The sequence below is a fragment of the Drosophila kikkawai genome, chromosome 2L (assembly GCF_030179895.1).
Source record: "Drosophila kikkawai strain 14028-0561.14 chromosome 2L, DkikHiC1v2, whole genome shotgun sequence".
NCBI classification, from domain to species: Eukaryota; Metazoa; Arthropoda; class Insecta; order Diptera; family Drosophilidae; genus Drosophila; species Drosophila kikkawai.
Window position 1 is genome coordinate 8,175,220 of NC_091728.1, and position 15,013 is coordinate 8,190,232.

Genomic DNA, 15,013 nt, shown 5'->3' on the forward strand with positions numbered 1-15,013 from the left:
ACATGGTAAGATATGGCTCCCCAAACCATAACTCTGCCTACTCGACTATAAAAACGCTCCAATTGATGCGCCTCTTTCCTCTGATCATGAAAATAATAATTGCAGCCATCTGGCCCCTCCAAATTGAACTTTTTTCATCAGAAAACACTACGCGCTCCCGCTCGTTACACCACGACATATTGACGCGGCAAAAGGTCAACCGTGCTTCCTTTCGTTTGGGGTTAAGCGGTGGTTTTTTTTTAAGTTTCAAACGTTTTAGATGTTTAGCTTTCGAAATAACTCGCCAAACAGTAGTTTTGCTCGCGTCAACACCTGCTTTTCCCTTATTTTGCTCTCAGAGTCATGGGAATTTGAGGCTTCCCGCAGAATCACACGCTTATCTGAGTCGCTAAGAACACAACTTTTGCGACCTTTCATATTTTTTCCATAGTTTTGTTTGTTTTTTATAAAATTATATACGATTTTTCTGCTTCTTCCAATTTTTTTCGCTATATTAGCTACAGAAAGGTCACAATCAATATAGCTTTGTATTTAGATCTGTTCTTTGTGACTTAGTGACGTTCCAAGATCCATAATTGCACAAAATGATTAAACTATGTTTAACATTCATAAATTAATCAAAAAAAGTGTTTGATTCAATCTCCTTGGCTGCTGAAATGACACGTAATCTAAAATGTGCTATTCAAGTGAAACAAAAAGGTGCAATTTATTGAAGCAATTTGAAAAGAAAATTACGGTACATTTGAACGGTACATTTTCAGACTTCCAATTTTTGTTGGAATAGAGTATATAATATGACGAAAATAAAACACCAACAATCATTTCATTAGATCAAGCAGTTGCTTAGATATAAACAAGTAATTATGAAAATGTTTTTGTGCTATTCAAGTGAAACGGAGTGTATGTGTAATTTCATAAGGTTCAAGTTCACCTGCCAAGGCCACCTACCTCAATCGAGTATATTATCGATTTAAATTCATTTTTAACTGAGTCAACTCGTTTTATCGATTTTTTAATCGTACTGCACTTCCGAATAGTTTAAATTATTCACAGGTAAACACAGGTGTGTCTACCCATGAGTATGCCAGCTTTTTTGTCTGTCTGAGCTGGAAAACAATAAATAATATGTACATAGGGCTGGTCTCTTCAACAAATGCGGCAAACAGAGACAAATTTAAAAATAAATTTAAATTAAATGTTTATATTTAAATGAAAGTATTCAAAGCGATATCCGCTTTAAATATTTATTTACATTGCTCAAGCTATGATTTCTTGTAACATTTGTAATAAATTTTACTTAATTTATCAATTTAATTTTTTAAAACGCAATTTTTTATTATTCAAAGGATTGCCACTATATAATCCCTGTATGCAATGCATTTAAAATTTTATGGCCTACAACGATAAGATTGGATTGGTAGACTCCAACCAATATCAACCCAATAAGCCAGATAAGCCGTAGAAAATAAAAGAAACAAAGCCAGTATATGTATTTATAATAATTTCACAAGTAAACTCTTTTATGTATCAGTATATATGTATTTTTTTTTTATTCATATAAGCATAAGAAAAAGCCAATATAGAACTATACGAAATCAATCAAATTTAGCAATGTCTTAAATTTAAAAAGCCACACTCGGCTCATCTAGCACCCGTTCTGGAACTTTTAAAACCAATTTCTTCTTGATTTATATAAATCCAGTTATGCCATTACGGATCTTGATCTCACGGGCAATAAAGCAGGCAAAGATTACGCCGAAGAACTAAAAAACAAAAATGTAGAAAAAAGAATATTATAATTTTATTTGAATGTTTTTTTTCAAGAAAAAATCAGGGTATTATCAAACTTTGTTGATTATATGATCTACAATCAGCTGTAACAAGCAGTCAGACTCACCTGCAGGATGGCAATGACCACGCCCGCTGCTCCCAGGCTGACAGCGTGAGCAGCAATGTAGTCCGAGAAGCCATCGAGACAGCCGTTAGAGTGGCGAGCGTCCGCACTGGATACTGCGGTCGTGCAATTGAAGGTTCCCACCGTACCCACCGGAATACTGCAGCAGGACATAGGCAGGTTGGTCTCGCCGAGCGTTTTGCTCCAGTCTTTGTAGGAACTCACACCGCAGCAGTCGAAGTCACGCTGTACATCGTCCCAGAGCGTTGTGGTTGGATTCTGCTGTAGGCTTTTGTAGTCTGCCATCGAAGTGGTCAGAGACTTTCTGATCAGGTCAGAGGCATCGTTACGAAGAACATAGCCACTGATACCGGCGGCCAGCTCCAGGATAAAGATGATGGCCAGCATAATGGAGAAGCTAAGCACCAGGCAGTAGTTCTCCTTCAAAGCACCCCAGCAGCCAAAGAACGAGATAACGATGATAAATGCACCGATCACGATCAGGAAGGTGGGGATTGAGAAGAACTTTCCGGCCAGAAAGAGTTCATAGCCGGTATAGACGGCTCCGACGCCGGCTCCAACGGCAATCAGAATTATGCCAGTGATCTGGAATAGAAATTGTTTTATTAATTATTATACTTAAGAGTAAAATTGTATTTATTTTAGATGATGATGAATCGCGTTTATTAGTGTTTCCACGAATCGCCCTCGTTAATGATCCATTAATCTTAGTACATTTATTTGGTATTCTATTTTGACATTTGTTTGCAAAAAAGATAAGATAATGAACTTGAGCTTCGGTGAATTCTATGTATATTTAAATCAATGATGTTTATTTAAAGGAATGTTTATTGTTATTTAATTTGTATTACCATTTACTAAATATTTAGGTATTCATTGTTTGTATATATGTTGGAAAAAGAACTAATAGCAAACTAAATATTATTAAAACAAAATTGAATATTATTTTATATATTTGTTTTTTATTAACGGAATTTATTAGGTACTTCCCCCAATTGACCAAAGTAATAAAAATCGCTTGCTTTATCTAATCTAAGGCTAAGCTCCATTAGAAAACCTTTTCACCATGGCGATTGATGACTCATCCGAGTATAAACTATATTAATTACTTACCAAAAAGATCAAATTAAATCCAAAGAGCGTGTATTTCACCGCATTGGCGCTGCCAGTTAGAAGCGACATCGTGTCTCTTATAGTTCAAGGTCTGTAAAATCAATGTGGTTTAAGTTAATAAAAACCACCAAATTGTAAAGACAACAGAATAGCTGACTAACTATTTTTGGAAGGAAAGAAAATTTAACACAACCGGCCCGAATCGATGTCTAAAGTATAATAAAGTGGACTGCAGGCCACCTAAAGTCTAGGCAAGTTCCAAACTCTTTCATTTCTAATCAACAAAAAAAAATATATATATATATTGTGTTATCAGTAAATGATATGGCCCGCACGGCTATTGTTCAAGCCAAAATGTGGTCAACTACCTGTGGTAGTGTTAGGCGCTGATGTTGCCGAGACCTCCGTTTCAGACAAGATAAACGAATATTTTGGAACCGATTAGATAAGATGACAAAAAAAAAATAAAATAAATAAATGTTCTGCAGTTTATTTTATGGCGCTAGTTTTGAATTTACTTGAAAAATTAGAAATAAACATAAATAAATTCAAAAATAATAATAGTAGAAAGAGTATTCGACTTTTCCTTTTGGCTTAAATAATATAATGGATGGACAACTTGGAGTTAAACTCTAAAATTATTTACAAGTAATTTTAGAATATTGTCTTACCAAAGAATATTATAGATAAGCTAACCTAATATAAACTTTTCATAAAAATACTTTAATTTGAAGTAAACTGAAAGTTTCGAGCAAAATACCTGGATTATATCTCCTATAAATTATTGTATACTTTCTAGCGATAAATTAGATTTAGTCTTCTTTTTTATTATCTAGCAATTAGAATATAACAATTTGAAATCTTGCTATTTTAATTAAACCAAAAATGTAATTGAATTTTCATGTTGTTAACATCCATTTGCATGATTTACCCTCATAAAATATTGCAGTCTTGAACTTTGTACTAAACAATATTATTCATATAGAGCTTGTGGTGAAAAAGAACAAATCTAACTAGACTTCAAGGTGTTATCAAATTAAAAATTGATAGAAGACGCATAAACATTTTTTGCTTTGTCGTTATACCCGATTATAATTCATTGCATTGATAGGAAAGCCAAATGCTAAGGGTTCCTCTTCTTATCAGATCGGTGTGACTCATCCATGTGTCATAACAGGTGCTATTGGTAGACCAGGTGGTCGGTCTCCTATCACTTCACGCTTGTAATCGAATCTAGCGACTACATAATTATGTGAAATTTCTTAAGAAATTCTCTTCTTATTTTTCGAGTTTTTAACAAATTTGCTGAATTTATGAACGATTTCCTTATCGATCGAGGCCATGAGAAATTAATGCAGTGCCACTTGAGTTGGCCTTTATTTTTTTTTTTGAAATATTTTTTATCAGTTTTTTCTTCTTTCTACTCACGGCACAGCAAGTGGACAATTTTTAGTTTGACGTGACGGCGGTTGGACAACAACTGAGAGTCGCTTCCATTAACGTTCGCCGGCATGCTCGCCGAGGATTATAAATACGAGCAGTCACTACCTGTAATCGCGTGTGTCTGCGTGAGTTTAGTGATAAAAAAAGTTAAGTTAATGAAGAAATACTTGACTGAAAAGCTGCGAAAAAGCTTTTCCCTCAGTTAGCACTATTCTGCAAAAAAGAGAACTGACAATTGTTTTACTGCTCGAATGAGCGACGCTTTTCATTTTTTATCTAGTACTTAATATTCAGGGATTTGTTTTCCAAGAGTTTTGGTTTTGATTTTAAAAATTTATTAAATGTAAAAAATTTAAATGTAAAAAATAAATTTTAATTTACGTAGGGTAGTAGTTGTTATACGGGTCGTATGAATAACTTCTTCATCTATGATGCTACTTTTTAAAGCTTAGTTGCGTTAAAATTATAATTAATAATAATAATAACCCGTTTTATTTTAAAAGAAAATTATATTTATTAATGTTACGTTTTAGGTATTCCTGTGTTTTTGCGTCTTGAAACCGAATTAAATCTATGACTGTTATACGGGGCGTATGAGTAACATCTCCTTTTATTTATTTAGAAAATATTTAAGTTTAAGATTATTAGTATAAATAAAAATAAACTTAATTAAGAAAGTTGTTGAGCAATCTTACTTGTAAAAGAAAAACACATTAAAATATATCATTGAAAAATGTATTAAATTTATTTTCATTTACTTTCTCTTGTCGTATACTAAATGCTATCGAAGAATATATATGAGTATCATTTGTTATTTTATAAGTTTAGTGTTTAGTTTAAATTTGGGGGAATTGCTGGCATAATTTTAATACTTGAATTTCGAGTGCAATGCCAAAGCGAGTGTGTGTGTATGGGGTAAAAATGTGTGGAAATGCGAACAGGAACTGGGAACTGGAACATTTTCATAGTCACATTTTCGTTTTCTTTCAATCAAATCAAATATTAGTTGTCAATGTGTTAGTGGGCTTCGTCAAAATCGGGTGTAATTTGTTTGAAATTTTTTTTTACAATTCCAGAAAATCTCAAAAATTACCAACAAAAGTCTCATCGATCGCTCGCTCGGTTGTTAGTAGGTATTACAAATATATATATTGCATATATCGTTTAAATTAAAATGTTTATTATTTTAGTAGTTCGCTGCCTCGCCAAGAGAGGGAAGGGGGTCCCCGCCACTATTTCCTATCCTTGCCGTGGCGATCTCGCTGGTGCCTGGTTCGGGCCGCAATTGTGGTGGTGGTCAGACTGTGAACGTGATGTGGCTGCTGCTCCCGATAGTCATGTCCAGACCCATGATGTTTGCTACCGTTTTGCTGGCGATGGGCATGATGTTCTTTCAAAGTGATTTTACCGTGTCTGAAGAGACAGAGAAAATGCTTATTAGTGCGGACTTACTCTCGATACTGATAAGTTTAATATAGTTTAATAGTTTTTCTACTGTTCTTAGGATAGTATATGTTTCCAAACAATGCTACTCCACTACTACGCAGTTTCAGTTGCTAAGGAAAAAATAGAATAGAGCGAGGCTTGATGTTGATGTTGTCGTTTGGATTTGGATTTTCTTTTCTTTTTTGTTTTAATACCAATTTCATGTATTGCTTCAGTTGTTGTTTTATATTTATATATTTTTTTTCTGGTTTCCAGCAACATGTTCATAGTCAGTTTTTAGAGTTGATTCTACAGATAGAGTGCGGTGTGCATGACATTAGATTTAGAGTTTAGACGGAATAAGTTGGGTTAATTATTGGCAAACATGCAATCAGGTCAGACAATGGTTAATATTCAATAGAAAATAAAATTTGTTAACTTTTATTTAAGTAATTTATACTACTTTGGTTTTAAAAATCAAATATTTTAGTGCTATTTGGGGAAAATACAATAAAATAGTTATTCTGGCCTGCCCTTTAATGTCCAAACATGCAGTACTGCTTTTGTTAGAAGGAAATTAAAAATTTGGAAAAACGCTTACGCTGTGAAAAGTAAAAACAGAACCAGACGGGCCCCTTTTTTCTTTTTTTTTTTTGTGCGAGTGTAACTTGGCCGAGTATTTTTTTTTGGTTTGTGTGCGCTCTCCGAAATAAATAATATATAAGGTCTAGTATTAGTAGGGAACACAGTGATTGGGTGTGGATTTTGGTTAGGATAATAATGTTCGGTTTCGCATTCAAACGATTTCGTGCTCTTGGGATTATTTTTATTTTTTGGGTGCTTGGTGCTGGGGCAGCCCGCGGACAGGTACTCTGTTTTTTGTGTGTGTTTCTGGGCTCTCTGTCCAGCGCTGACTATGAACATGTGCAGATGCCGAAGGGCTGGTGCGTGGACACGCTGCTGCGCACTTGCCGCATCCTCAGACGCTTCGGCCAGCCTCCCAACCGTCCCCGTTCCGCCCGTTCCCTGGTCCCAGTCCACGCCCTCGCTCCAGCTCCTCCTCCGCCAAAGAGCTGGGCATGCTCATTGCTAAGATTGTTCTGATATGGACGCAGCTTCTTGGCCTCCTCGCTGGTGGCATACAGCAGGTAATTGTCGTACACATGGCTCACGCTCGAGTTCCGCTTGGCCGGCAGGTAGGGCAGAAAGGCAAAGCTGGAGCTGGTCGACTGGGTGGCCTTCAGGGAGGGCTTCCGGCGGTTGCTGCGGCATCGAAGCGTGGACTGGTTGGAGTAGCTGGGCGGAATCATTTCCAGCTTTGTGCGATATTCGTAGCTCGGTGTGGTTGCCACGGGCACGGGTATCAGGGATCGCTTGCGTTTGCTACGCGGCGGTGGCTGTGGAATGATGCCCGGAGGGATCTCCGTCTCCATGGTTACCGTCTCATCAATGCTGGCATAATCTGCTTCTTTAGGGGATTCGCTTTCGGGGGGTGCCACCTCACTGTCTTGTTTATTGTCTAAATTCGTATTCGTTACGTATACGTACGTCAGTTCGTTGTGCTGTGTGCTTGGTGCTGTGCCAGTGGCTGTTGTGCTTGCTGCTACTGCTACTGCTGCTGCTGAGGAGGATGATGATTTATGCGCTGTGCTTTTCGATGATGATTTCAATGATTTCGATGTGGCTGTCGTGCCTGTCATTGTTGTCGTTGTGCTGGACTTCTTGTCGTGGCTACTCGTGCGACTCGATCTCGTCTTACTTGGTCGACTGCTGCCGCTCTCCCGTGTCCCTGCCGACGAGTGCTCACTGTGCCTAGAGCGACTGGAGTGACCTGTAGTGGAGATGGTAGAAAATAAATATATTATTTTGATCTTAGAGGGGTATTTTGCTAATGGTGTTCGGGGGAAATAATTTTTTTTAGGTGCTCAGCATTCTCATATATTTCCACAGGTAAAAAATTAAGATGCGTAACGTCATGACGCTTAAATTTTTTCCACTTTCTATGATCTCTTAATATTAAACTTAAAACCAATGAGAGCGATTTGTTAGCAGACAATTTGTTTGAATAGGCAAATGAGTTGTCGTTACGCATCTTACTATTACAAGGTTATTGGTATAGGAATTAGAGGAAGTGGTTCAAGATAAATTATACTATACAATTTGGTAGTTGGTTTCTTGGATAATTATAAAAGTAAGTTGAAATAATAATTTTAAAGGGTTTTATATTTTAAACTATTTTGAGCAAGTGATCAAGGGACAAATTAAAATTAATTAATTTCAGTATCTGTGGTGTGTTTCAAACAAAACAGTGTGTGTCAGTCCTTTCAAGTAATCAATTTAAAAATATATTTGCTCTCTACAACTTTTAATTGTGTTTTTTGTAAGTGTTTAGTTTAGTTATTAACTGATTTTGTTATCTGATCTGAACTGAAACTCATCTAGCGAACCTAAAACGTTTGTTCAGCCTTTGTGGCTGTGTGGCACCCATAATGAGCAAGCCCAAAACTAGAAGTTCTGCAAGAGACACGGCCGGGTTGAGCCGGATTATCCATTCGATATGTATTTTATATAATTTAAATTTAAATAGGAACTTTAAGGCCGCGCGCACACTACGAGCTGAAAGCGGAGCTGACGGCTGACGGCTTATCAGCTCTCTGAAACAAACACACTACTTGTATGAGAGCGCGCACACCGAGAGCGGAGCTGAGCTTAGAAATTTGCACTGAAATTATCAGCTCGCTTATCTCAGCTCTGCTTTCAGCTCGTAGTGTGCGCGCGGCCTAAGAACTTACCCCTGGAACGCGAGAGCTCCTCTCGGTGCTTCTCACTGCCTCGGGAACGCTCTCGTTCCTTCTCACGCTCTCGCTGGCCGCTCTGCCGCGAGCGACTCTCGTCGGCCGTCCGGGAAGATCTAATCAAGCGACTACCAGAAGAGGCTTTGCTCTCGCCGGAGTGTTCCACATCCCGGCTATGACCATGGCGACTGTGACTATGGGAACTCCGTTTCGACTCCAGGGAGGAGGATGCCTGAGTGATACTTGATCTCGGCTTGGAGCGCAGTTCGAGCGGCTCATGGCGAGACTTCTCTCGCTTGGGTGTGCGCAAGCGTAGACGCTCAACTCGATGCTTTGTGGCCACCTGGTCATCAGAGGAGCCGCCACCGTGGGTCATAGATTCCCGCGAACTGGAACGGGAACGGTCTCGCGGACAGCACTCAACGGAGGATACCGAGGAGCTGCGGGCCCGCGTTGGCGACGGCGTGGATTGCCTGGAGTTGCGACGTGCCTCCGAGGCAAAGGTGGCACGAGCCACGCCCAACGTTTGAGGCGGATAGACCTTTACCTTCTCGTCGATGGTTTCCAGTGGCTTGGCACTTCGGCGCTGCAGAGAGCATGATCGACGCCGCTGATCCTTGATGGCCGCTTCTTCGGAGAGAGCCTAAGAAAGGTAAAGATTGTATAAAAGTTTAAGGTACTTGATGCTATGCATCATAGCTTACCTTCAAAGTCTGATCAGCGTTACGGGTCATTTCGCTCAGGATCTGGGCATCCCTTTGCAGGTCGCTCTTGCGCTCGTAGCTGTGGGGGGATCGGGAACGCTCCGGCGAATGTGCTGGCGACTTTACCCGGAAGGTGGGGGTCATATCGATGTTGGCGATGTTCTCATAGCAGTGCTCTTCGTCCTCCTCCATGTCCTCGTCGTGTCCGTTCTGCTGGGGACTGCTGTGTCGCAGCAGGTCGGGTCGATCGCTGAGCAGCTGCCACCTGGTGGTGGTCTTAGTGGTTGTACCCTTGGTCTCTTCGTTGTGGTTTGCCTTGCTTCTGCTGGGCAGTGTTCTCCTGGGATTCGAGGAGATCGTCGAGAGTTTCGTTTGCTGCTGTTGCTGCTGCTTTTGTTGCTGTACTCCAAAATAGGAGAGTTCGTGCTCACGTAGCTTGCGAGCTCCGCGTGCTTCCTTGACAATCTTCAAGGACTCGCTGGCGGATTCATCGGGAGTTTCCACTGGTTGGCTTGCTGGCTGTTGTATTTGCGGTTGGATAAATAAGGTCCTTGGCTTGGCCACGGGTATGAGCTGGCCTATACGCAGGGTTGGAGGCGTGGGCTTGGGTTTTTCCATGCGGGGAGCATGGAGAGCTATGTTCATCACATTAGATTTGGGAAGATCTGAAAAGGAACAATGACATAAAGAAATTAATTTTATGTCCAGGAAGTTGAACTGGCTGAGTAATTAATTGAAAATCCCTATAAATCTATCGAAATAAATGCATCCTGATGCCTTACATGAACTCCTCTAACTCAAACCCCTGTATAGAAATGCCAGCGTTACCTGCTCGCTGCAGCATCTGATCCTGCGCCTCGATCTTCCAGATTGTGCGCTTGGCCTTTAACCGACTCCAACTGCTCGAGTATTCGCTGCCCCGGAAAAGTTCCACTGGTGGCGGTTCTGGCGAGGAGCTGGCCTGAGTGCCTCCGCCACTGTCGCTATTGTTGTCCCGGAAATACCGCTTCACCTCCTCATCCGCACTGTCCTCCTGCTCCAAATCTTGATCTTGGTCCTGCTCGGCAGCATCGTATAGTCTCCTCAGTTGGGTAAGCTGCTGGCTCACTGGGATCTGTGTGTTTCCCAGAAGCTTCAGGCGCGGCGGAGCCACCGGATTTCGAGGCAGGGAATCGTACAGAGCGCTGCCAAAGAGATCGCTGCTCGTTATGGAAGTGGTGGACACGGTGGACATGGTAGAGGGTCGTCGCGACGTAGAGTAGGATCCTTCCTCCTGGTAACTGTGAGATCGCAGCATAGGCGTGGGCACCACAATCGTGGGCTGGGCCAGGACGGACTCAATCGAGGCTATGCTCAGGCGACGCATGGCCTCATCGAACTCGCTGGCCGAACGCATGGTCCTCATAATCAGCGACGTGGACTTCAGGCCCTCGTCCAGGATGCGCTGGTGCTGGCGCAGATCCTCCAACAGCAGATCCTGTGCACTGGGACGACGCTGGATGTGATGTGTCGCGGGATGTCGATGGGGGTGATCTATTGGGAAATGTGCGGAAAGTGTCGTTTGGTGGGTTTGGTTCTTTCTTTCTTTTCGGTTTTAGAGCGTGGGGTTATCGAGTTGAGCTTAGCGAGTGGTGGTGTGTTAGATGTAGCATTAGATGTGGTTTAGAGAAGCGGCAGTCAGAGTTCACAACATGCATTAGGAGTATTCAGTATTCAAAGTACAGAGTACAGAGTACAGAGGGTTCGAGTCAAGTAGAGGAGTCCTTGGCTAAGCCCAGAGATAGACTAGATCATACAACGATTTCAGTATACATACTACGAACTACAGGCATTCCCACTAACTAATAAATGATAACAACTAATTTAATTTTAAGACTGATCTAGCAGGAGAGCACCCACCTGATTCTGGCCACTCCTCGGAGCCCAGGCTCACGTTGATCTTGGTCGAGTATCCATTGCCAGCGGGCGAAATCTGTTGCTGCTGCTGTCGCTGCTCCACAATGCGAATGCGCTCGGCAACCGATTTACTGGAAATGGGGGAATCACTGGTGGTTCCTGGGGATATAAAATAATAAATATTATTATATAGTTAATTAGCTTATTTCAAGGACCTACCACTCTCCCTTGCCGAGGAGGGACTTTCCCTATCTGCTTTCATGGCCGGCACACTCCATAGGACATCGGCGCTCTCGATATTCTCGCCCAGATGATAAGGTTTCGGCTTCACAGGCTTATTCTTTAGAATTCCACGGATATTGGACAGCTCATCCGTCTCATTGTCCGTGGTGTCCACTCCACTGGTGGAGGTATAGCTGTTCCGGGACGTGGACTCCATTAGGGTATAGCGTGGCTCATGCACTGGCTTGGGCACAGTGGTTACTGTCACCTGGGTGGCGCTGCTAGGGCCAATACCATTGGTGGATATCTGCAAAGGAAGATTATTGAGCTTATTAAATTTAAATAATTTAAATATTGAATTTTATTATATAATTTATATAATGAGCTTTAATTTGTTGTAATTTTTTTTTGTATTACTCACCGGCTGACTAACCACCTCGGGCGGATCCATTAGAGTGGCGCGGTAGGCCACCGTGCTGGTGGCTATCGTCTTGCGGCGTTGCGAATCATCACCAAAATGGGTCACGTCATGGCTCGGGGTTGAGGAGCTTGTGCTGCTCCCGGCACTGGCCGACTTGACCAGACTCTGTAGTGGACCGCTGGCTGTGCGGCGTCGTCGTCGAAAGTTTTGCGTGGGCGGCGGCTTTCCATCGGTCTCCACGATATTGACACGACCGGATTCGGCGGCAAAATGGACCTCTGTCTTGCAAAATTCTACACGCTTCTGGGCGTTGCCCCTCTGAAGATGACTACTAGTGTTCGTCGTGGTTGTGGTGGTGGTGGTGTTACCATTCACTTGAACCTGCGAGGTTTTGCGGACATCACGCCAGGTCTCCTCCACGGCTATCGAATGGCGCTTGCTTAGTTCGCCGGAAAGGGAATCCGGAGAGCTAGGTGCCTGGATGGGCTTTGCAGTTCGGCCAAAGTGGATGACAGTTCCACCATTTTGCTGCTGGGCAGCATTCCGTTCTGTAGGCGACCAGTTGCCCAGCTGCTCGCCGGATCGACCCAATCCGCTATCCGTGGAGGCGTCCACCCGGAAGATGCTCTTGTCCTCAGGCGGCGACATCTTCTCGAAACCGTAGGACTTGCGACGCAGATGCCACTCACTGGAGCTGGTGTCCTTCTGCCGCTGACGGGACTCCAAGCTGTGGGTATTGTGCACAGCCCGGAAGGCTGAGGGTGCCGGCGGCAGGGGAGTTGCCTTCTCCACGGACACCTCCCGCACGAGCGGCTTTTTCTGGTGATATGCCAGGAAGTCCTCCTTGTAGAGACTCTCGTCGGAGAGCTTCTTCAGTTTCCCGCGGATCTCCTGCAGGGACTCGGCGGTGAGGAAGGTGTTCCTCTTGGCCACCGTCGGCTTGGGTGTGTTCAGGATATTGTCCAAAGCGGCCAGGTCCACGTGGTTATTCCGCATGGCCGTGTTAAGGCGACGACCATTCTCCAATTCCGCTCGAAGACGGGCCACGCTCACTGAGCTGCCAGGCAGATCTAGAGGTCGAGGTCGAGATCCCGGACTCTTGTAGTGATCTTGGGACTGAAAGGAGCGGCGCAACTTGCTGACACGCCGCCACTCGCCCACTGGCTGCTCGCCGGGCTCCTCGCGCTCCCAGTCGTTGCTGAGATCATCCGTGGAAATGGAGCGAGAGCGCTGGAGCAGCGTGGATCCGAGACCAAGTGCGGACAGGGGCGGAGCGTACACAGACTGGGACACCTGCTGGCGACGCTGATGACGGGCGGTGAGTCTGGAAAGGAGTTGAGGAGGAGCAGATGTGGCTGGTATCAGGGTCGATCGGGTAATGGCATGAAATTTTTGTGACTTACCGCAGCTCGTCGTCGTCGTCGCCGTTGCCGTCGTCATCGTTATAATGCCGGAAACTTTCCAAATCACGACGCTGCGTTGGCGTGGTCGCAGCTACGTCAGCACCACCAGTACCAGATCCGCCCACGCGACCTGGGAGTTGGCCATATAAGTCGGCCTGCTTGTTGGCCCAGGCGGATGATGATGATGGAAATAATGATGATGATGATGATGATGGCGGCGATGATTCTGGCCCGACAATTGCATGTAGGCTTATTTTACCCGCACTTCTGTGGGTGTTGCCGCTCGCCTGCGCTGCTGCAGTTGTTAAGTTTGAATTGTTGCTGCTCTGGCTGGAAATGCTCGAGCTGCTTTTCTGTAAAAGGCGCAAGATTGAAAACAAAATTAAAATCGACTCAAATCCAGCGCACAAAGAAGCGCTCTCGAGTGCGGGTGTCGCTCGTTTCGGTTATCGTTATTGATGTCACCCGGTAATTGTTATACTCCATGGCATAATATATATATATATATATTCCAGCCAGGAATCGGAGTGGGTGCATTGTTTGACAGGAACTGCTTAAGGAAGCTAAGTACTTAAGCCCCCCATTAAAGACAGACGGACACACATGAGCTTTAGTACAAAGTGAGCCGTGATCAACAATTAATAAATGGATTTCCGCATTGGCGCCGTGGGGATATTAATATAGAAATAAAATCTAGAATAAATTAATAACTAAGTCAGATATAAAGTGACCCCCAAGGAGCTTATTTTGACTATCAATTCATTATCGTAATGAAATATATATTTTCAAATTTTAGAAATTAATTCAACAAATATATATCAACAAATTATTTCTAAGAACTAGAAAATTATGAAATAAAAGCACTTGGCAACGAACAAATTACAATGTCTAAACATTTCTGTCAACTTTCAGCTAGTGAAATTCCCCAAAAAGAAATGTTAGTGTCAAGATTGATGGCCAGAACTGTCAGACGATGAGTGTGGGCGTTGATCTCGTCTCAAGACACTTTTTGGCCAGCCCAATAATTAGAGACTTTTTACTGCCAGGCCTCCCTAATGAGCGAGTCTCGTTTCGAGAGAGTTGCCAACGAAATTTCCTTTGTGGTCATGACCCAGATGTCCGGCTGAAGTGCTAAGCACCACCTTATCGAGCGAGCCTATTATTAACGATTTCCATTCGATTTCGATTGAACCGGAGAGGTGACTCAAAGACATCCAGACACACGGTGTCGTCTCTGGATAGTCTAGACGGGCTTAAGTTTTGATCTATGACTCTTGGCCAATTGTAGAAAATTAGCAAATATATTTATTTTTGGTAGCTAGCTGATGTTCTCTAATGACACGGGCCATTAATCTATGGCCGACTTTTATGGGGATGTCTAGAAAAATCACCTGCAATTATTACAGCTGATGAGGGCATAAATTCAATGTCTGTGTCGTTGAATATTTTGAGGTCTTAATGAAAAAAGTTGTGAGTGAAATATTAAAAAATAATATATGAATAGATTTATGTTTAAGATAACTATAAACTTTGAAGCTCATCTTTTGCAAACTTGCTTAAGGTAAACGCTGTTTTAGGTTTGTCTCTACGACCCTTGGTTATTACACGTTTTCAGATTTTCCCAGAGCTTTACCATTTTCCCCACCAAAACAATTGGCGACCGTTAACAACTGACC

General features: G+C 42.6%; 2 protein-coding genes and 1 long non-coding RNA gene across 15 annotated transcripts in view; 1 reads left to right on the top strand and 2 right to left on the bottom strand.

Moving 5' to 3' along the window:
* Positions 1-1,466: 1,466 nt before the first annotated feature.
* Tsp29Fa (Tetraspanin 29Fa) lies at positions 1,467-4,581 on the bottom strand. Of its 3 annotated transcripts, none has more exons than XM_017168419.3 (4): positions 4,457-4,581; positions 3,029-3,119; positions 1,898-2,500; positions 1,467-1,763 (listed from the first exon to the last, which is right to left on the bottom strand). In XM_017168419.3, the coding sequence occupies exons 2-4, from the start codon at positions 3,095-3,097 to the stop codon at positions 1,689-1,691; spliced, it is 747 nt and encodes a 248-aa protein (XP_017023908.1). In that variant the 5' UTR covers positions 3,098-3,119; positions 4,457-4,581; the 3' UTR covers positions 1,467-1,688. The 3 variants fall into 3 exon arrangements, with proteins under 3 accessions (XP_017023908.1, XP_017023916.1, XP_070139336.1); XM_017168427.3 differs by lacking the exon at positions 4,457-4,581 and adding an exon at positions 3,190-3,292; XM_070283235.1 differs by lacking the exon at positions 4,457-4,581 and having other exon boundaries at positions 3,029-3,252.
* Positions 4,582-5,192: 611 nt separating this feature from the next.
* Positions 5,193-15,013, bottom strand: part of LOC108076197 (serine-rich adhesin for platelets) — a 36,271-nt gene continuing 26,450 nt past the window's right edge. For 5 of the 11 annotated variants that reach the window (XM_017168942.3, XM_070288214.1, XM_070288211.1 and 2 more), the window contains 8 exons: positions 13,338-13,690; positions 11,935-13,258; positions 11,511-11,820; positions 11,295-11,450; positions 10,224-10,928; positions 9,396-10,060; positions 8,689-9,334; positions 6,675-7,727 (listed from right to left, as the gene is read on the bottom strand). In XM_017168942.3, coding sequence (XP_017024431.1) covers positions 6,811-7,727; positions 8,689-9,334; positions 9,396-10,060; positions 10,224-10,928; positions 11,295-11,450; positions 11,511-11,820; positions 11,935-13,258; positions 13,338-13,690 — 5,076 coding nt within the window. In that variant the 3' untranslated portion in view covers positions 6,675-6,810. Of the gene's footprint in view, positions 5,885-6,674; positions 7,728-8,343; positions 8,411-8,688; positions 9,335-9,395; positions 10,061-10,223; positions 10,929-11,294; positions 11,451-11,510; positions 11,821-11,934; positions 13,259-13,337; positions 13,691-15,013 lie in introns of those variants that run through there. The other 6 variants (XM_070288223.1, XM_070288217.1, XR_011445549.1 and 3 more) reach the window with 5 other exon arrangements.
* Positions 5,199-6,340, top strand: LOC138929115 (uncharacterized). The gene is made up of 2 exons (XR_011445551.1): positions 5,199-5,604; positions 5,662-6,340. It is a non-coding gene; the product is annotated as an uncharacterized lncRNA (long non-coding RNA).